The sequence below is a fragment of the Lipotes vexillifer genome, unplaced genomic scaffold (genome assembly GCF_000442215.2).
Source record: "Lipotes vexillifer unplaced genomic scaffold, Lipotes_vexillifer_v1.1 scaffold1524, whole genome shotgun sequence".
NCBI lineage: Eukaryota > Metazoa > Chordata > Mammalia > Artiodactyla > Lipotidae > Lipotes > Lipotes vexillifer.
The window spans coordinates 541224-563392 of record NW_006773476.1 but is presented as its reverse complement, the minus strand read 5'-3'; the positions used below and the strand labels follow the sequence as shown (position 1 = coordinate 563392).

The 22169-nt window shown below is 41.3% G+C and overlaps 1 protein-coding gene across 2 annotated transcripts in view; it reads left to right on the top strand.

Moving 5' to 3' along the window:
- Window positions 1–22169, top strand: part of GRIA3 (glutamate ionotropic receptor AMPA type subunit 3) — a 282338-nt gene that overhangs the window by 244728 nt on the left and 15441 nt on the right. The window contains exons 13-14 of one of the 2 annotated variants that reach the window (XM_007448347.1): window positions 19182–19429; window positions 19992–20106. In XM_007448347.1, the coding sequence (XP_007448409.1) occupies window positions 19182–19429; window positions 19992–20106 (363 nt within the window). The remainder of the gene's footprint in view (window positions 1–19181; window positions 19430–19991; window positions 20107–22169) is intronic. The other variant, XM_007448348.1, reaches the window with a different exon arrangement.

Below are 22169 nucleotides of genomic sequence, written 5' to 3'. Positions count from 1 at the left end.
AGACCGGGGGTTCAACCTTCCCCACGTAGGAAAGTCGTTGAGTGGCCAGCCCCAAGTACCCGGATGGCAGGGTGACGCCTCCTGAGAGTAAGTGGAGGTGATTGGTGAGGGAATTTGAGCTGGACCCATCCTTTTAGTATACCTACCAAGGAGGGTTAGTGAGAGCTTATCTTTCTAGAAAAGAGGGGTATAGTAAACATTTATAACCAGACTGAAACGCTGGCTCCTTAGTCCTTAAAGAAAGAAGTGAGATGGCTGTGATCTTTCCTCCCTCCCTCCTTTTGTTAATTCTACAGTACCATTGCCATTTTTACATGCTATGGGTATTAGGTAAACAGAAGTGTGATGCACCAGGGTGGTAGTGGGAACGTTCCAATTCCCAAGCAGGAGAGAAATGCTTTCCAGCCCCGAGGCCAGATTGCCCAGCCTTCATCCACAGCATCGGTTATAGAGGCAGTTGATCAAGCGCAAGCTGTGGGCATTGATAAGACTCATACAGGGTTAAGCTGGTGTGGGGAACTGTTAACAAGGTAGGTAGAGTTTTCCCAGCACAGATACTTGCAACGCTAACAAATACTTAAGAGGAACCATTCCTTCTTTCTAACCTCCTCTGGGGTGCCATCATCTCCCAAATAGAAATGTGGATCCCGATTGCCACAGAAAAGAGAAGCCTAGCCTCCCCCGCCCCCCGCCCTTGCTGAAGAGTAATTTCTCTCTTTTATGAAGACCAGATCAGTTTTGGTAAGGCTAGTGTCTGATCTTTTTCCACTCTGTTCCACTAGGACCCTTGCTGTTACCATGGATACCTCTTCCAGTGGCACTGATGGGATGCAGCATATTATGCATTATATCAGGACCTCCCACCTTGAACCACTTTGGACTGGCTTTTTTGTCTTCCCAGGAAGTTACTGGGCTTGCCCTTCTGCCAGTCCAGAGATTAACAAGGACTAGTTAAAACCATTTGTTATCTTCAAGGCTTCCCTTTTATTCCAAAACCTTTGGAATAAAGGACAAAGCACAGCTAGACCCTACCTTAAGTAATCCATATACCAGAAAATTCACAACTGATGAAAGCAATAAATAGTAATTCCTCACATCAGAAACATATTCTTTCCTGGAAAACAGAGATCTCCCTAGTGCCTTTTGGTGTTTACAGATCATTAACCGCTTGTCAGAGAAACCTAAGAGGAAGGCTTTCAGAAATAAACATAAAACAGCCCATGCATCGATAGAGAAATAAAAGTTGTTTTTCAAAACTGAATCTAATCCATGGCACAGCTTTTTCTAGGAATTTACCTCCTACATGATGGAAGGCATGCTTTTAATGTAGGCAAAGTGGCACAAACCGGGGGAAGGAAAGTTCAGAGGCATTGGAAAACTTACTTATTGAGGTTGAGCCAATCTACGTAGGTATGGTTACAGCATTCCAGAAGTTTGGTAGCTAATCTTGGAGTCTCCCTTACAAACATCAGTCATTTTTCAATAATGTGAGTCCATGTCTTCCTAACGCTGTGCTATATATTCAGTATGTCCCATGTTGCCAGCGCAGAAATGATGAGAAACTTTAAAGGTTCTGCAGTCCCTGATTTTGTGTTTAAATTTGTAACCTTAATGTTGCATTAATGGCCTATTTTGCATATCCACTTGATTGTACCATCTTAAAGATTCATTTAAACCTGGGGAGGACAGCATGACTCCTACCTGCTTCTCATTAATAACATACTTTTCGGCGAGTGAATAATGAATGACCTGGATAGAAATCAGTAGAAATGCAGATCGTCATTAGATGGAGAAGGGGGAGGAAATCTACTTTGCCTACCACACGGTCAAGCAATTTCAAGGCAGAAGGTAAAGAAAGCAGGCCTTAAAAAGAGATGACTCTCTAGGAGGGTTCTTAATTAAATATTGCCTTGTCTTTACATGTAGGACTGTGACAGAAAAGTCCTTCTGATGGAAATAAAAATTTGCAAATGACTTTTAAAATCTTGGGTTGATAGAAACAAGCCATTTAATTATGAAGAAGAAACCCAGATAACTCTTAGCCACAGATTATCCTTAAGAGCTCTGAAAAAACATATGGATCTGCATAGGCATTCTTAATTTGTTGCGTTAACTGCTGTTTGTAGCACCCTGGTGAGGATGGAGGTCCGGGAGGTACTGGGTAGTAAGCAGTCCAGCTGACAAAGGTCTGCCATTGGCTGATCAGAGTTGGAATAGAAGGCAAGCTGGAGAGTCTTAAAGGAATATACATAACTTCTTTCTAACTGAAAATATTTTTTCTTCTTTTTTAAATTGAAGTATAGTTGATTTAGAATATTATGTTAGTCCCAGGTGTACAACATAGTGATTCAGTATTTTTACAGATTATACTCCACTAAAAGTTATTACAGGACAGCGGCTATGTTTCCCTGTGCCGTACAATGTATCCTTGTTGCTTATCTACTTTATACATAGTAGTTTATTCCTCTTAATCCCATGCCCCTGTCTTGCCCATCCCCCCCTCCCTCTCCCCATTGGTAAACACTAGTTTGTTCTCTATATCTGTGAGTCTCTTTCTGTTTTATATATACATTCATTTGTATTAGTTTTTAGATTCCACATATAAGTGATAGCACATGGTATTTGTCTTTCTCGCTCTGACTTACTTCACTTAGTATGACAATCTCTAGGTTCATCTGTGTTGCTGCAAATGGCATTATTCCATTCTTTTTTATGGCTGAGTAGTACTCCATTGTGTATGTAATATATACTACATCTTCTTTATCCATTCGTCTGTTGATGGACAGTTGGGTTGCTTCCATGTCTTGGATATTGTAAATAGTGCTGCTATGAAGATTTGGGGTGCGTGTATCTTTTTGAATTAGTGTTTTCATTTTTAAGGAAATACATAATTTTTTAAAAGTATTCTTGGCCTACTCACTTCTCTGAAATAGCAACACATAATAACAGTCTTGCTTGAGATATAGAAGCCTGTTTTTAAGTTACTGTATTTCTTTGGTAATAGGGTCCCGGGAACTTAAGAGAAATGCATTTCAAACTAACAATTGCTAATAAATTATCCCACAGGCCACAGATTTCACGGGTCCTAGAAAATATATGAAATTTGGAAATGCAAACTAGGCTTCCCATTTCCCTTTACTCTTCTAAATCCTTTAGGATTCAACACGGCTTCCTTCTGCAATTTGACTATTGACCTTTACTGAATAGAAGTTCAAGTCTATCAGAAATTCAAGTCGATTGAAATAATTGTCAGATTAAGTTTACTTTAGAGAGTTTTCTTATTTTGGTTTTGTTTCTGTTCAACAGTCACAGTAAATACACAGGCCTGAAAATAAAACAACCTAGTTTTACAGATGATTTTTTAAAAAACAACAACTTTGCTGAAGCTCATGATTCTGTTTCCTTTTTTTTTTTTTTTTAATTTCTAACGGACTTTGATTTACAAATAAGCAGTTTGGCAGCACTGGTTTCAGTGTAGGGCTTTTGGTATACCTCGGTTCAAGCCCCTGGTCACTGTATGACAGTAATCAAGCTGAATGACTGTAACTTTCAACCTAATTCCCCCAGTCTTAACTCTGTACCAAATGCTGGTCCCATCCTTCCTTTGGTGACTCAGAAAAGGCAAATTTATATCTGTGACCTTAATGTTACTATAACACGGTTTGAAAATGCTAGGCAGAGGCATTTGGAGTGAGTACTTGACAAAGTTTTTTGGAATTTTTAGAGGAAAGCACCTCTGGAGATTCTAGCTCTTTCAGTTTTGATTCTATTCCATCTTTCTACCCATCTATCAGAGCTGACACAGGGAAGGACTATTTTTCAAAAAGCAGGGGTAATTGTGAATGTTGTCACTTGCCTGCCCACTGCTCTTGTAATTCTTCCCTTGGAAAGGGGAATCAGAGAGTGGGAGTCCAAACAACTTAATGTAGCAACTCACAGAGCCAGAAAGAGAAAATTCAGGCTGGGTGGAAATTTAGGGAGCATACTCTTATTTTTTTTTGCACAAATATTTCCTTGGATAATGATCTTCTCTTTTAAAGAAAAGTATGGTTCTCAGACAGCAATAAAAAGAATATTCTTTCATGGTGTACCTAGACCCAGGAGTTCATTTATTTTCAATTTTGCACAAATAGGATAAATTTAAAGGAAACAGTTCCTACATACACCCAAGGGATTTTTGCCCACGCGAATAATACAGCTTACCTTTTTTCTAGAGAGGCCTTCCATAAACACAGGCTGGGTAAACTATCCCAGAGTTACAGTTTAGCCCTGAATTAGGCAGGAGTTATTCCCCCTCCTCCCCTGCCCCCTGACCTAGGCTATAGCCAACCCCTCCAACTGGTGCAGGCAGGACTTCCATTTCATGCAGCCATCACTTCAATCATCAGGAAAAATAAGAAAAATACTGTGAAGCAGGCAAAATAGTTCTTGGTGCCCCTGCGCTGCCTTTTGGTACCTCTCTGCCGTCTCCTTTACTTAAGCTGCAGACCTGCACTATACAATATGGTGCCTAGCACCCACAGGTGACTATTTAAAGTAATTAAAATTAAATTTAGAATTCTGTTGCTTGGTGACACTAGCCATATTCCAAGTGTTCAACAGACATGTGTGGCTAGAAGCTACCATATAGGATGACACATAGAGTATTTCAGAACGTGCTATTGGACAGGGTTTCTGACTGTTAGTTCCCTTTGCTTCTCGAGCATAAGGACCACGTCTTCCAGTATCTTCATCCCCTACAGCAGTCTTCCACAGTGCCTGATACAACTATTGAATGCGGGAGAAACTTAGTACTAAGTTTCTAACTTAACTTTCTTAACTGAGTAACTCAGTGCTTACTATGTTGTCAAGAGCTATGCTCAATTCATTATAAGCCATCTCTCATTTCATCATTGCAAGAACACTATGAGGTGGGTCCTATTACCATCCTCATTTTCCAGATGAGGAAACTGAGACTCAATGAGGTTACATTATTTGCCCAAAGTCGCACAGGTAATAAGAACCAAAACCAGGTCTTTATAACTTCAGAACCTAGGCTCTTAACCACTGCTCTGTGCACCTAAAGAAAACAAGTCACTATAGACAAGCAAACCTCTTGCAGAACAGGTGGTGCCTGGGTGGCTTCTCCGCAGCCCTCATGCTGACCAAAGCAGAATAAAGACAGGTTGGGATCAAGGCCTGAGCATGAAGAATACGGGTGTAAAGTATGTTGATCTGTGTTTGAGTGTGCATATCCAATTAAGTGGCTATCTGACCACTTCTCTAAATTAGGTAACAGTAAATCAGTAGTTTTATCTGACATTTTGCATATGGGAACCACTGCCTTGGTCCCCAGTGGTGAACGTTAGTGAAACCTAATGACTTTGTGAAGTCACCTCCACATGCTGCACTTACCAGAAGGTTCTATAACTTGAGTTTCTATACCACAGAGCTTGTGCCAGGACATGCAAATGCCAGAAAGCCAATTTTCCTGCAGCTTTCACAGTCAGTGTGTTTGCCAGACAAAACCTCAGCCAGCCACATTTTTTATTCAGCATAGCGCCTTTAGAAATAATACTTACCGGAAGACTCCTTGCATATCAAGAAGGAAAAGACTTAAATCTTAAACCCAACAGTTCAAATATTGAGAGCCACAGGGGAGGGTGAAATGTGATTATATTGAAATTGAGCATTTTAGTAGCCCCATTTGGCCTTAAAAGGTATTCTCTGCTAAATACCTAGTGAATTAGCTTTGATTCTAGTCTGTGCCTCAGTCCCACTGACATCACATAAACCGGCGCCATCCTTCTGCCCATCTACGTGTGCCCATGCCCTCATCTGCCCCCTGACTTATCAGGGTAACACCTCATCTTGCCTGCCCCCACCCCCGCAAGAACCATCTTGATGCTCCTTCCCTCCAGTAGTCCTTTGGCACAAGTTCTCTAACAAACCAAGTCATATAAATGTGGTGGTGATGGGTTGTGTGACCCTTCCATTCGCCATGATAGCATAATCTAATTTATTGAGGATTTACTACATGCCAGGAACTGTGATGAGTGCTTTAGATAAATCATCTCATTTAATATTCTATCCCCATTTCAGAGATAATTATTAGAGTCTTAGAGAAATTTAAGTAATTTGTCTAAGTCAAATAAGGCATGATCTCTAGTGGTAGGATTTAGGGCCTTGTGACAGGCTAGTGGAGTACTATATAGTTGCCTTTTACCTCAGAGCATATTGCACAGGCTTCAAAGTTGAGCCAGAGAAGATTAAGGCTATATAAAATCATGTCAAAATGACAGGTCAAAGAAGTAAACCTCAATCAATTCACGGGCATTTTGGTCCATGTCGTCCTAGCAATTTCTCCACTGGAAGGCAGTATGGAGTAGTAGAAAAAGCATAGGCTTTGGAAGCCAACATACCTAGATTTGAGTACTAATTCTGCCACTTCGCATCTTTGCAACCCTGGAATTGCCACTTTACTTCTCTGAGGTGTGAAACGGGGTGGGAGGGAGACCAATGATGACAATGTAATTAAGAATATAGACTTTGGTGTCAAATGATCTGGGTTTAAATCTCAGCTACTCCAGTTAATATTTTCAGATAATTTATTCATCCAGTTAATATTTATTGAGTATATTCTATGTGACAGCCCTTGCTCAAAGTGCTCAGACGAAACAAAGTCCTTGCACTCACTGCAGTGGATGAGACCAAAAACAATAAATATGTAAATAACATGTTTCAGTTGGTGTTAAGTAAACTGGAAAAAAAAAAAAACAAACCAAAACAAGTAGGTAAGAAGACAAATTGTCGGGAGTGCTATTTCATCTCAGCTGATGGAGGAAGACCTCTCTGCTGAAGTGACATTGGACCAGACACCTGAATGAAGTGAGGGAGCCCGCTACACAAATGTGAGGTGGAGTAGGGGTGGGGAGAAATGCATTCGAGATGTTACAGCATGAGCAAAGGTCCTGACATGGGGATGTGCTTGGTAGGTTTGACGCTAAAGGCCCATGTGGCAGGAGTGAAGTGAGAGAGGGAAACAGTGGAAAGAGATGACAGCAGCAAAGACAACCCAGAGCCCGTTGTCATGGGTTTTCTAAACCCTGGTGAGGACTTTGGGTTTTATTCTACGTTTGATAGGAAGTCATTCTGAGGGCTTTGAGCAGAGGAATGACATGATCCGATTAATGTGCAAAAGGATGCTGCAGACTGCTAGGTGAGGGTGAAAGTTGAGGAGCAGGGAGACCACTTAAGAAATGAGTGCACGACTTCAAGTGAAAAGTGACTGGCTTGGACTAAGACGAAGGTGGTAAGAGGAGGTTGGATTTTGAATATATTTTGAAGATCGCACTGACAGGCTGTGAAATGTGCGACCAAAGAGAAAAGTCTAGGATGACTGCAAAGATTTTGGCCTGCACAACTGGAAGAATTGGATAGTAGCGCCGTTTTCTCTGATGGAGAACCCTGGAGGAGTAGCAAGCGGGGGTGGGGAAGAATCAAGAGCTGCATTTTGGCCACGCTAAGTTGGAGATGCCTATGAGATGTCCAAGTGGGGATGTCAGGTAGACAGTTGGATAAATGAGCCTGGAGTTTAAAGAGGTCAGGGCTAGAAATTTTACCAGCTGTATCATCTGGAACCAGCAAATTAACTTCTGTAAGCATCAGTTACCTCATCAATAAAATGGGGATAATATTTGTTTCACAAGGTCATTTTAAGTATTCTCAATAATGTACGTAAAGTGTGAGGCACTGTTCCTGTACATGTAAGTGCTTAATAAATGGTAGCCTTCTCACTGTCAGTATTCACTGCAAATAACTGGCAGTTAGTTGTTGCTGTTGTAGAATCTTTGTTGATTGTTCTAAACCCAAGTTGAGTGTTAGAATCACCTAGGAAGTTTCTTTTCAGTGTAGGCCCCACATCACTCAATTAAATCAGAATCACAGGAGCAGTGATCAGTAGCTTCCCAGGCATGTATTACCTAAAGATAGAGAACAGACGAGCTGTGGCTTTAAGAGAACTCTCCACATTAGTGCCAGCTCACCTTTTGGGAAACTAACTCTTCCCAAAAAAATACTAAGTGGAAAATTTGGGCTCTTCTTGATATCCCTGAGCAAAATTGCTTCTTTTTCTCCGTTGCTTTTGTAAAAAATTAATGTATTTAATTTATTTATTTTTGGCTGTGTTGGGTCTTTGCTGCGTGCAGGCTTGCTCTAGCGGTGAGCAGGGGCTACTCTTCACTGCGGTGCGTGGGCTTCTCGTTGCGGTGGCTGCTCTTGTTGCAGAGCACGGGCTCTAGGTGCACGGGCTTCAGTAGTTGTGGCACGTGGGCTCAGTAGTTGTGGCTCGCGGGCTCTAGAGCGCAGGCTCAGCAGTTGTGGTGCACGGGCTTAGTTGCTCTGCAGCATGTGGGATCCTCCCAGACCAGGGCTCGAACCCGTGTCCCCTGCATTGGCAGGCGGACTCCCAACCACCGCACCATCAGGGAAGCCCTTTTCTGTTGCTTTTTTTCCCTTAGTATGAAAATAATTCTTGTTCTAAGGACCTGGAAGAAACAGCCACTGCAGAAACTCAAAAAATTGCAATTCCAGGATAGCTTTTTCTCCTTAATAGAAGAGAATTTGTTCCTCTCATTTTCTAGGCTCTGCATTGTCAGGTTTGCCCTCTGCGTTACAATTAATTGATTCAAGAATAATAAGAGTATTGAACTTCTCTTTTTAATATCTTACTGATAGAAAATAGAAACACAGTTGGAAAGTGAAGTCCAACTGGTCAAGGGTTATAGGCTCCGGATTGCTGAAGATGAAATTTCATTGACAGATAGAACTCCAGCAAGCTGAGGGAAATGGCCCTGCAGTGCTCGATAGTGATGGCAGTCCTAGAGCCAATCCATCGCTTGGGAGTCATGGATTCTCAGGATTCTCAGTCTCTGTCTCCCCTGATTTCACTGTCTTTCTTCCTTATCCATCCTGTACCCCTTTTTTGGTATCAGTAGTCTTGGTCCTCATGGAGGTGTTCACTGATGTCATAAGGGCTTCTGTTACCCTTGAGCAAGGGATAATTTTTGTTTGAATAGGGGATTCAGGTCCCGAAAAGGAGAGTGGGTTTCCTGGTATCATATAAGGTGCCTTCTAGAGGCTGGAGAAGACCAGCCCTATGAACAGCCCTATGAACTAAGAAAGGGGGTAATGGTGAGAGTTTCCAACAAAAATGCCTTCCCCTCACTCATTTTTGCCTTCTCTAACTTTACTGTGGACTATTTATTGCTTAACAATTTGGTCAATTTCTTCTCTAGATCATACCTTTAATTAAGAGAACATCATTAAAAACTATAATCTGCTTTCTCTTCTGAATTACTTAGCCCCCCTCTGAAATTTCTGCTTTTAATAAAGGTTCAGGTGGCATTACTAGGTGGTACAAATGAAAAAAAAAGGTGGCTTTGCGTCTCTGTCTGCACATTCTAGTTTGTATTGTGCATACCGGTGATGTCAAGAGGGGCCACAGAGGGCTTTTAACCTGCCTGCTCTTTTCCACCAATCCACCCCAAAGTCACCAAACAAACAAGTCTGGGGAAAACTGTGTGCTTGCTATGCAAACATAGTTTCCAGATAGATCCCAACCAGAATGCCACCCTGAAGGGCCTCCTATATAGAAATTCGGAAATTGCCACTGGCTCAATAACTTGCCCCAGGTCACACAGTTAATGAGGAACGAAGCTGAGACCCTATCCAAGTCTGCTGAATTCAAGGCTGCAGACACACTTTTTCCACTACAAGCCCAGCCTCTTCAGCTCTAACACTGACCATACCCTTTCTGGTGAAAGAGAACAACTCACCTTCAAAAACGTTTATTTCTTCAAGTTTTGTTTTGTTTAAAGTCGGGGCAAATTGTAAATTAACTGCAATCTCTTCCCACTGAGGCACTGGGATGAGTGAACATTCTTGTCACACACTGTAACACTGCCACAGGCCCCTGGTGTCCACACTTCACCACGTGGAGGGATCAGAGCAATTTGGGGCAGAAGAGGAAGAGCACATCTGGCTTTTGCCAAACGCATCTGACACACGTTTTAAAGAAATCGGCAGCTCTGATGAGGCACATTTGCGAAAAGGAATCATTGAATTTTACACATTTTTTTCCCCTGAAGCAAAGGAAATGGTTTCCATGTTGACTTGGAGCAAGGCACACAGGAAATGATTTCATTTCTAAAGCATGACTGAAGCCCCAGTTTCACTGTTCTTATTTCCTTCACGTCAGTTCACACCTTTCTAAACATTCAGACTGCTTGTCAGTTTCCTTTTGCCTCAGACAACCAGTGGCTGCGCTGTGACTGTGTTTTAGTGAAAGTAGCGGGGAGGAAGGGAATGGAATACTGGTTTCTGTTCTTTGTTTTTCTCTTGGTGTGCTATGATCCTGGCTGAGTTATTTTGGGGGCTGGGCTTTTAGATAACTTCAGTGCAGGCGAGGTCACCTTTTGCCTAGACATTTGAGTTTTGCTCGCAAACGTCAAGTACACATCCCAAGTGCCTTTGCCTGACGTTTTCATGCTGTGCTCTAAAGTCCAGGGACAGGTTTCCTTCCACCTCAAGGAATACTATTTCAGATGTCTCCTTTCCAAAGGTGCAGGTGAAAACCCAGATCAGTTTCCGGTCACCTTCCTAGTGTCCCTCCCTGGCATGCAAAGTCAGATTATTATTCTGATTTGTCTTCTGCTTCTCTGGTCAGGTCAGGCTAAGAATAGTCCAATGGGTTGAAAGTAGCATCAGTGGCTCTGTGACTTTGAAATCCAGAGTCAACAAACTCTTGGGGAAAGTGGTTCTAAGGTCCTATTGCTCTATTCTGAGGGAATAGAGGAAGGGACGCAGTATCCTCTACCCCTGTGGCTCTCAATCAGCAATGATTTTGCCTCCCAGGAGGCATTTGGCAATATCTGGAGACATTTTTTTTTTTTATTGTCACGACCTGAAAAGAGGAGGCATTACTGGAATCTAGCGGATAGACGCCAGTGATGCTGTTAAACGTCCTGCAATGCACAAGACGCCCCTACAACCAACGATGATCAATGATCAACCAACAATGCTCCAAATATCAGTAGTGCTACCCAATTGAGAAACCCTGCTTTATGGGTTTTGATAAAGCCACCAACCATTAAGTGGGCAAAACCATAATAATTAACATTTAATTGAGCTCATACTTTGTTCTAGGCTCTGTTTTAGGGGTTTTACGTGTGGTAACTCATGTAATACTCATGACAACTCCAGGAAATAGATTACATTATTATCCCATTTTCAAAGTGCAGAAACAGAGAAATTAAGTAACTTGCCCAAGGCCATACAGCTAGTAGGTGAAGGAGCTGGGAACTCACTCACGCAGACTCCAGAGTCTGTGCTCGCAGACAGTACACTGTTCCCAGGTGGGTTAGGTAGTGGTTGTAAATCGTATGCTAGGGCTGGACCATACCCACATAAATTCTGTTTGAAATGGTGCCTATACTTTAGCATAACTTCAAGGGGCATGATATTTCTATTAATACCTCCCTGAAATGTGAGGTTGGAGACCAGGATGTCTTGCCCTTAACCCACGTGAAAGTCCCACTTTTTAAAAGAAGTCAACAAATTATTGTTTCCTCTTTATTCTGAGAATGAAAATCTACAAAAATGTACTACTAGGGCTGTTATCAAGCAAGACTGAATTAACTTTTACTGTTTCTGATGCACTTCATTTGTCACTTCCCCACCTGGGCAGTACCACCTCTTCCCCATTTCCCTTACCAGGTACAAGATGCCCTCCCCCTCCCCTCCCCTGCTCACAGAAGAGGATTGGAAACATATGCACTGAGGAATAAATGATGGGAAACAATCAAAAGTGTGATCCCCTTGCGGGAGAACTTGCATTTCAGCAAAAAGCAAAACATAGCTAAAGGAATGATAGCCTAAGCGGTGGACATATCAATGGTTAAGGGAGAGGACTTAGAAGCTCAATCTAGCCTCTTTTTGACATGTCTGTACAAGGCTAGTCTCATACATACAGTGATGCAAATGGACAATATAGGCGTGATGGCAACAGTGGCCAAGAAAAATTAATAAATACATAAAGCTAGACCATTCCCCTTTGAGGAACAATGGAGTACGAAGGAACTAAAACCATCTTCCCCTTACCTTTCTTTCATTCTGCCCTCTCAAATTATTCACTCAGAACACACTTGACACATTTGAGGCATAGAGATGTCACAAGCACCAATACTATCTTCACAAATTTTCTAATACTTTGCCCGCAAAGCTGACAGTAAATTAGTACCATAAAGTGAATTAGCAGATTATGCCTCTGTGGACAATTATGCTTTCAATTTATTGGTCTGTTTCGTGAATGCAGTTAATTCTCAACTATCAACATATCTAAATATGCCTGTTGAATCCTGTCAAAGTGAAAAATTGTGCTCATGTCCAGATCGTGGGAAGAAATGGTCTCACTGTCATTTGTGCTAGTGCCACTATATCAAGCATATTGTGGTCAATTCTGGGGGCCACATTTGAGGAGGGACTTTGAAAAATTAAAAAATGTATATATCTGGGAGATGGTGACCAGAAGGGGAAGGGGATGACTGGAATTCACGTCATACAAGTAACAAGTGAAGCCCGTTAAAATATTTAGCTTACATAAGAGACGATTAAAAGGTGACACGGTGGTGATGGTCTTCAAGCTGTACATCATGTGGAAAAGAGAGCACAGTTATTCAGTATCACTTCAGAGGGCAGAATTAGGACCAGTGGGTGGAACTACAACTTTAACATTCATTCGTTCCACAGATACGTAGTGAGAGTTTCCTGCGTGCCAGGCATTATGCTCGACAATGGGAATATACAGAGACAACAAAAGACGTAATCCTTACTCTGAAGAACTCAGAGTCCACTGGGGGTGACCCTTACAAGGCAGTAAAATCAGTGCTACAGACAGTGGAGAAATGGAAGCCGAGAGACTGCCCAATTCAAGCAAAAGGCAGAAGTAGGACTGGAGGGGAGAGAGGCTCTCATGAGAGATGCCAGCCCAACAAAAAGAACTTTCTATCAACTTGAACTGTCCCACCATGGAGGAAGCTAGTTGCTGAGCCTCCTGTGAGCTAGGGAGTGCCTGACCGCTAGAGGCATCTGAGCAGAGAAGCCATTGCAACACTGGGGGAAAGGCTGAACCAGATGGTTCTTAAGGTCCCTTCTGTCCCTAAAAGTCTGTTACTCTACTGACTCCAACTGGATGTTCTATTGACCAAGTGAATATTCTAATTTAACTCTGAGGGAAGCAGAAAATTTCATTCACCAGGTCTTCCCAGTAGCGGTGTTCTGGCTAATGAGGATTTTAATGTACGAACCTCAACTAAACCACAAAACATAAATTTAAAAGGAAATTTGCTAGATAGCTAGTGGGAAGCAGCCATATAGCACAGGGAGATCAGCTCGGTGCTTTATGACCACCTAGACGGGTGGGATAGGGAGGGTGGGAGGGAGATGCAAGAGGGAGGGGATATGGGGATATATGTACACTTACAGCTGATTCACTTTGTTATACAGCAGAAACTAACACACCATTGTAAAGCAATTACACTCCAATAAAGATGTTTTAAAAAAAAAAAAAAAAAAGGAAATTTGCCATTCTACCCATTTTTCCTCCACCAACAAAAATTTTTAAATCCAAATCACATGATAATGATTTTTGCTGATGGCAGACCATGCACATTCACCAGGAATATGTCTGAAGATCCAGATACGTGAATAATACTTGCACATATAATTTCCTCTAAAAAATGAAGTAATGTTTCTGTAAATATGGGACTGAAGTAATTTATAGTGCTATTAAATTCTGCCACTAAAACAAATTACGCTTTCTGTACTATAAAAACATGTATTGTTTTTCAGCACTTCCTGTGTGTCAGGCACTGTTCTAAGTGAGATGCTTGTGTTAACTCATGTAATTTCTCTCAATAAACCTTTGAAGTGGACACTTTTTAAAAAAATCATCCCATTTTATGGATGGGATAATTGAGACACATAGGGGCCAGACCATTTATACACTAGGCAAGTGGGATTATAACACAAGCAGTGTGACTCCGTACTCTCAACCACTGCACCATACAGTTACCTTGTACTGACCTGGGTCTACAGAGGAACACTTTTATGCACAGTGACAAGGAGCAACCAACACCATTGCAAAGAAAGCCAAGGGCTGAGTGGTGGGCTGAGCGCCCTCACTAATCACTTGCTTCCACACACCAGCCTCACAGAGCCAGAGATTCAAATTCTCACCTCAACAAAAAAGCAAACTTCTCCATATCATTGACCTTCATGGTCTATCACAAATAGTCAGAACAGTGACCGTGGAATCCATGAATGCTAGTATGCTACTTTATCTACCGTTTTGGGTTAATCTGTTCCTCCCCCATTCATGTATTTCTCTTTCTGGATTTCATTTGCTAATTATCTAGCAGTTCTAAGAGAATTTCTTATGGCCTCTCTACATAACCATTGTTTACTCCTTCTTAGGTACAAAATGGTGCTCCGTGGGATGAAATAAATGAATCGTGGTGGGTTAGAGAAAAATGAATTTGCTGTTACACATCCTGCCCATAATTTTTAAAATTTCTTCCAGATGATTGAGCTAAGATCCAGTACCTTTTATTGCCTTCAATATTTCAGCCAAAATAAGACAGACTGCAAAAAAACCAAAATGCTAGCGATATTTTTTTCTTTTTTTCTCAATGTTATACTGTCACTTAAACACTAGTTAGGAAGGTAAACATTTCAGCTTAATTTTTCTCACTGATGAGCCATTTCTTTTTCCCCTTTCTAACGTCCTTCAGAAATCAGTCATCAACCAGGACCCAATCCTTTCTGCCACTAACTAACTTTTCATTTACTGCATTCATTAATATCTGTTGCATGTACACCACACACATTTAAAGTACCCACTTCAAGTACTGCCATTTATTCTCCTAGAAATGCATCATTACCTAAAGGAATAAACCTTTTAACCTGTATCAGCAATCAAAGAGCTCAAGTAAATGATGAAGTAAATGAGTCCAAACTATACTACACTCAGATCAAACTTCATGGACCCCTTTGCCCTTGCCTTATAAATTTATCTTTGGAAGCAATGGCCTATTTGCAAATTGTGTAAGAGACAAATTGTTCTAACCCCCTCTCCCTTTCACTCAGATTTGATTGGGCCAAGATGAAGAACACAAAATGCCTCTTTTTGTAAGTGAACAAAGGTACATACCCACCACAGTGTGGTCTATAATAGCAAAAACTTGGAACTGGCCTAAGAGTCCTTCAGTAGGGGATTGGGTAAATAAGGTATGATATATTCGTAGATTAAAATGCTATGCAGCCATTACAAAGGAGAAAAAGTATAAAGAGATGCAAGGGAATGATAAAGACCAAATTCAGTATAGAGATTACTTTTGGCCCAGAGGAGGGGTATGCAATTAGGGAGGATACATAGGCACACTTCAACTAACTTCATAATATTTCATTTCTTAAGTTTCGTGGCAGGTACACAGGTGTTCTTAGCATAATTTTTTATATCTTTCTGTGCATCGGAATTATTTACTACTTTGAAAAATTCTTTGAGCAACTGTCTAGGAAATTCCTACTGAAATAAAATAAAGTCATTGAGAATACTTCATTATGATGCTTAGAAATTGTTTCATGTGTCAGATGAGGATAACGTGATGTGAAATGAGCATAAATGTCAATGGATGAGATTTCATTTCAATCTTATTAGGAGGAAAGTTATTAGGGTGGACATCAGAGGCAGGCTAAGTGGCAAAAAACCCAAACCAACCACGGATTATAAAACATATATCCTGAGTGGTTTAGCTGAGAAAGATCCAGTGACCTTTTTTTCAATTAACTTTTATTGGAATATAGTTGATTTACAATGTTGTGTTAGTTTCAGGTGTGCAGCAAAATGATTCAATTATACGTATAATTGTAAAGCAATTATACTCCAATAAAGATGTTAAAAAAAGTATACATATACATACATCCATTCTTTTTTTTTACGATTCTTTGCCCATATAGGCCATTACAGAGTATTGAGTAGAGTTCCCTGTGCTATACAGCAGGTTCTTATTAGCTATCTATTTTACATAGAGTAGTGTGTATATGTCCATCCCAATCTCCCAATTTATCCCTCCCCCCCCCTTTCCCTGTTGGTAACCATAAGTTTGTTTTCTAATGAACCTATTTACAAAAAACAAAGATCCAATGATCTTTAGAGTAACTTCAGCTCTAGAATTCTACAGTGCTATAAAATTAGTGCTGGTAGCCACTTTCACCAACCTTCTGATATCTTTGACCAAGAATCTTGTTGTCACCCTGATCAGGCCTAAGGTCAGTTATTAAATATATCTTGAGTACCTACCATGCATCAGGCATTATGCTGGATTCCAAGAGGGCTACCAAAATGAATCAGGCATGGACTTGTCCTCAAAATCACCCAGGAACATGGAGAAGACAGACCCATAGCTAACTCACCTTAATGCAATTTAGTAAAAAGCTCTATAGCAAACGGACGAACAAAGTACTTTGGGAGAAGAGCTGAGGAAGCACTTCTGTGGGGACAGAGGTGAGTCAAGACAGATTTCACAGAAGAAATCTGTAGGGTGAATAGGGGTAATTCAGGCAGAAGCAAAAGCATAACCAGAGGTAGAAGATATGCAAATGTATGGCATATTTCAGTGAACAGTGAGTAGTAGTCCATTGTGACTGGCTCCTAGGAGAGTAGTCAAGATCATAAAGACTCTTGAATATCATACGTAAGAGTTTGGATTTTGGCCTGTAGCTATTAGGGAACTATCGGAGAATTTTAAAGAATGAAGTAACTTGATGAGATTTACATTTGAAAGGAACACTGGAGGATAAACTGAAGAGAGAGGTGAGGCTGGGAGACCAGTTAGGAGGCAATGCAGTCTGGACCAAAAACTGAGGAGAGCCTGCCCCAGGACAACAGTAATGAGAATGAAAAGAAGACAAAAGGACAGACCCTACAGGCATTTCTATGTTAGAATAAACATGGCATAATGCGAGGCTGAAGAAAGAATAAAAACCAAACTTTCTAGCTTGGATGTTAGGTAGTTTGCTGATGAATTTAGAAGGAGAACCAGGCTGTACAAGAAAGACAGTAAGTTTGGTTTGGAAATGTTTGATCTGGAAGTGTCTCTAGGTCCATCAGGTGAAGAGGTCCATCAGCAAGGCTTGTTTGCTATCTCCCCAAACCATATCCTGAATCCAGCCTCTTCCCTCTACCTCCATTGCTCCCAGCCTAGTCCAAGTCACAACCATCTCTTCCCTGGTTCATTAGGATAGCCTCCTAAGCAATCTCCTTGCTTCCACTCTGGCCCACCTCATAGTCTAGTCTCCATAGAGCAGCTAGAGTAATGCTTTAAACTTTTAAATCTGATCTTCTCACACTCCTCCTCAAGTCCTCCAATGGTTTCCCATCACATGTAAAACAAATCCAAACTTTTTACCATGACCTACAGGGCCCCCTACAAGATCTGACCTCTGATTATTCTTCTCAGCTCTTTGCCTACCTTTCTCCCTTTTGTTCATTCGGCTTCAGCCATATTGGCGTTTTTTCCTGTTCTTTATGCAAATCAAGCATATTTCATCTCAGTGAATAATTTCAGTGACTCAGTGAGGATCTGACTGCCATAAACACAATGCTTAATTTCCATGGTGATAGTTCTGGGAGTGCAACTAATTCTGGAATTATTTGAGCATGTCCAAGCAAGCCTCAAGAAAGACACAATGCAGCTGGCCAAAGTCCAGAGAAGAGAAGCTAAATAAACAATCCAAAAAGCTGAGGTAGAGGCCAGAAAACGCCATAAAAGGATGCTTGAAAACATGGCATGTGTTTACAGTTTCTACCAGGCTATCTCACTTCTGGTCAAAGATTCTTTTTAATTTTTCTCTAGGGTTTTCACTCCTAAGGATCTAGCTCCCAACTCGATTGTAAGTCATGGGGTCACTGAGACCATGCTTCCTTTATATTCTCCAAAATGCCTAACATAGACCTGTAAGTATTTAGTACACGTTCTAAGGACCACCTGAATTGAATTGAAATTTAATGGAATTAAATTCAAAAAGCTAAGGATGAGGGAAACTTGGCATGGTACAAAAAACTAACAGTTTGGAGGGTTTGACCTCAATCTGAATTGAGGGAAGGACTCACATATTCTTCACACCCCGCCCCCAGCAGAGTGGTTTGTATATAGCAGGTGCTCAATAAGTACTTGTTGAAAGGATGGATGAAAGACTAAACATGTTAATGAAAGCTCAAGCAGTAGTGATAGAAAATAATGCTCCAATGACAGGAAGCAGTTTTTTTCATTCTGTCCTTGTCGTATAACAGGGATGCCATGCTTATTTCTAGACACTCCAGTTTAAGAGAGACACTGCTAGCTAGAACCCCATGGGAGGAAGACCCATGGGGTTCTATGGGGCTTCCGGGAATAGTATTAGACATCAGTGGAGTTTAACCTGATGAAGAGATGAAGAGGGGGCATAACAACAACCTTGCAATATCTGAAGGACGACCACGCAGAAGAAGGAACAGAATTACTTTGCGTAGCTCTAGTGGAGAGTAGTAAAGGGTGGGAGTCATAGAGAAACAGATTTCAGGTCAGAATAAGGAAGCACTTTCTTACAATAATTAATGCCCCATACTGGAGTAGGCTAACTAAAATGGTTGTATACTCCCTTCCAATAGCCGGGGTTTTTTTTGTTGTTTTTTTGTTTGTTTGTTTTTTCTTTTGCAGGCAGTAAAGGGTAATCACATAGCAGGATAGTGTAGGAGTGATTTCTGAATTGAGAGAAAGATTGAACTAAGAAAGTGCTTTCCAAAGTGTTGAAACCCGTTATTGGAGCCATAAAATCAATTTAGTGGGTCCTGACTGGCATTTTTCTAAGTGAATTCAAATAGAATAGAAGATATCAGAGAGCATCACACATAGCAAAGATGACTGTGGTTTTGAGAATCCTATTTCGGAACCATGTTTACATACGTATGAATGTACTTACTGGGTTGCAGTGTAACGTGCTTTTCTTACTGTGGATGGCAATTAAAACTATTTGAAAACCACTGCACTGAGGCCTCTTCCAGTTTTAGTATCTGGTAGCTCTAAGAATTCTCATCTCTGTTGCAGAGATCCAAGATTGCTGTCTATGAGAAAATGTGGTCTTACATGAAATCAGCAGAGCCATCTGTGTTTACCAAAACAACAGCAGACGGAGTGGCCCGAGTGCGGAAGTCCAAGGGAAAGTTCGCCTTCCTGCTGGAGTCAACCATGAATGAGTACATTGAGCAGAGAAAACCGTGTGATACGATGAAAGTTGGTGGAAATCTGGATTCCAAAGGCTATGGTGTGGCAACCCCTAAAGGCTCAGCATTAAGGTGGGTGGAATAATATAACAATATCCGTGTTGTTATAGTATTCCACCTACCCTGATGCATTTTGTTGTCATTTTCTTTCTTGTGGATTTTGAGGTAACTTTTAAAAGTTTAAAATCTACAATATTCCATGGAGTTAAATAAGACGGTAAATTATGGTTTCATCTATTTAATGCATCCATTTTTTTTTTAATGTTCTCTCTCTGTGTTGTCCTCTCTGACTGTTTGTTGCTGTTTCATTTTACAGTTCAACGGCTTTTTCAATTTAAATGGTAAAAGCCAAGTTATGGTGCCATATGTGACGAATGTTAATTGCATGGATGTGGTGTTCTTGTTACTTTCTTTATCAAAGACAATCTCCCCATCCCGCACACTTCAGTTTTGAGCAAATGTTATCCTCCATGCCACCTTCCAATATTTAACCCTGTATTTGCTGTACAGACATTTTTATAGCTCCACGTTCTGTGAAATTTAGCCAATTTGTCCTCTTGTGCTCCTTTTTATACGTTAACGATTTCCTAAGCATTTGTGCATTTTCTTACAAGTTATGTTTTATCGTTTCAAGAAATGCTGTTAACCTGGCAGTATTAAAACTGAATGAGCAAGGCCTCTTGGACAAATTGAAAAACAAATGGTGGTACGACAAAGGAGAGTGCGGCAGCGGGGGCGGTGACTCCAAGGTCAGCCTCAATGTCACCACAACCGGGTACCCTTAGTGACGAGTAATCGGCAAGACTGTTATCTTATTATTGAGGAGAGAGCACAAGACTCACACATGAAGTGGAATGACCAGGTTATTCCCCTGCCTGGCAGCTTTGGGACCTAGAAAGGCTCCAGGGCACCGCCCGCAGTTTTGATCTAACTTGGGTCCCTTCTTAAACTCCCAGACAGAGGCTTCCCATCCACACCCCTTCCCTCCCCTCACACACCAGACCGCTTGCCTTATGAAGGCCGTGGTGTACGTTTCAACGCCCTAGGCTTTCAAAAGCCCGAGGCTTTCCTTAAGACTGTCCCCACCTGCCTCGGATGAGTGGTGTGAGAAATCAAATCCATCTACTGAAAAGTCAGGTTACAGCCTTTTTTCCCCCTAAGGCATGATGGTATGATGGTTGCTTACAGTGGCTGGTTGGCTTCTTCCATCATGTGTATGAGTGATGAGACGTTGCTCTCTATATGTGATGGCCTATTTAAGCTGGCCCCACTCAACTTGAAAGCCAAAGAACAAGCTCAGTTTCAAGTTAAATGGGGTCTTTCTTCAATAAGTCACCACACATATAGACTTTACAAAGATATTTTGTATATTTAAACAAGCGCGTCACCTAACTGATACTCTATGTGTGTGAATCCCTGATGTGGCTTCTCCTTAGCTGTGTTCTTAGTTCAGGTAGGTGTAATGGTTATCCAGGCTACCGTTGTGAGAAAAAAACCATCTTACTTGGCATTCCTTCGGCTCCTTAATGCTATTCGGGGCTAGAAAGAATGAATAAGCCTTCAACCAAGCAACAAGAAATAGGGGCGAGCTCAGAAGCCACAATACCAAATGATGGAGAGACACGTTGGGTAAGTACAGGAGAGGACCTGAAAACAGAATCCTCCATGGCCCAAAGGGCATGAGAATTATAATGAAGCATGTAAAATCGGCTCTTGTACGACCAAGATACTGTGGGTGTCTTAAGGTGAAGAACAGTGTTTCCCAATCAGAGACCAACAGACAGGCAAGCCGAAACTTTTCTCCTTCAGAGACAATGGTTACACCTCTGCTCCTCTCTTTCTCTCTCCACTCCTCAGGACCCTGACGGAAAAGTTAGTTTGCCAGTCTGCAGTATAATATGGGTTTGGAAACACAGAGCACTTTCCAAGAAATAAATTTAAAAATGACTTTCTTCAGGACATAATCTTACCAAGCATTGGCGAGGTCTTTCATTGTAAAACCTTGATTAACCAGAGCTCACCTAACCAGTACCCCAACTAACTGAATTGCCCCCCCCCCTCAGTACTCCACATTGATGAGAAAGCAGCAGTAGTACGAGAAAAGAAGACTGCAAGGAACTGATTTATTTTTCAATCACTTGCTAAGAGATGACCTATGGTTGGGTCACACTCAGCTCGGTCTCCTCTATCTTCTCTCCACCTGGATTGACCCTCAAACATTAGAGGCCGCTTGCCTGAGGCAAGAAAGTGGATACAAGCATTTTGAGAAAACGAAAAGTGTGATTAACCAAGAATGAGACAAAATGAGTATTCTTATTGAAAATTCCATCCATCCCTTATGGATTCCAATTAATCAAGGTTTTACTATGTGTCAAAAAGCAGTAACTTCCTCTCCCACCAGTGTGAACTGATGCCATTCACTTGGCTCATTTGAGTTTTGTAGTGGCTCACCTGATGCCTAGAGTATTTAGAACCTTATTCCTGGTCTTTTTTCTCATATTATTATCAGGCCACGGAGAACCTAATTATATCATTCAAGTGAGTTGCAGAGTGAAAAACTGAGCTGGATTGGATACATGGCTGTCACGAATTCATCATTCATACCCAGCACGGTTAAAAAGGAGCCATGGACTGTATCAAGATGACTCTAAAACATCCACAGGATGCCAACTGCCCAGAAGTTTTCAAATAACCAGATGTTTGACGTTACATAAGCAAACAAAAAAACCTGCACACATCTGGCTGAATTTTTACTTTTCACCCAGATATTTCCTCAGCTAATACTGCTGCAAAATTATCAAGTAACTTTGTT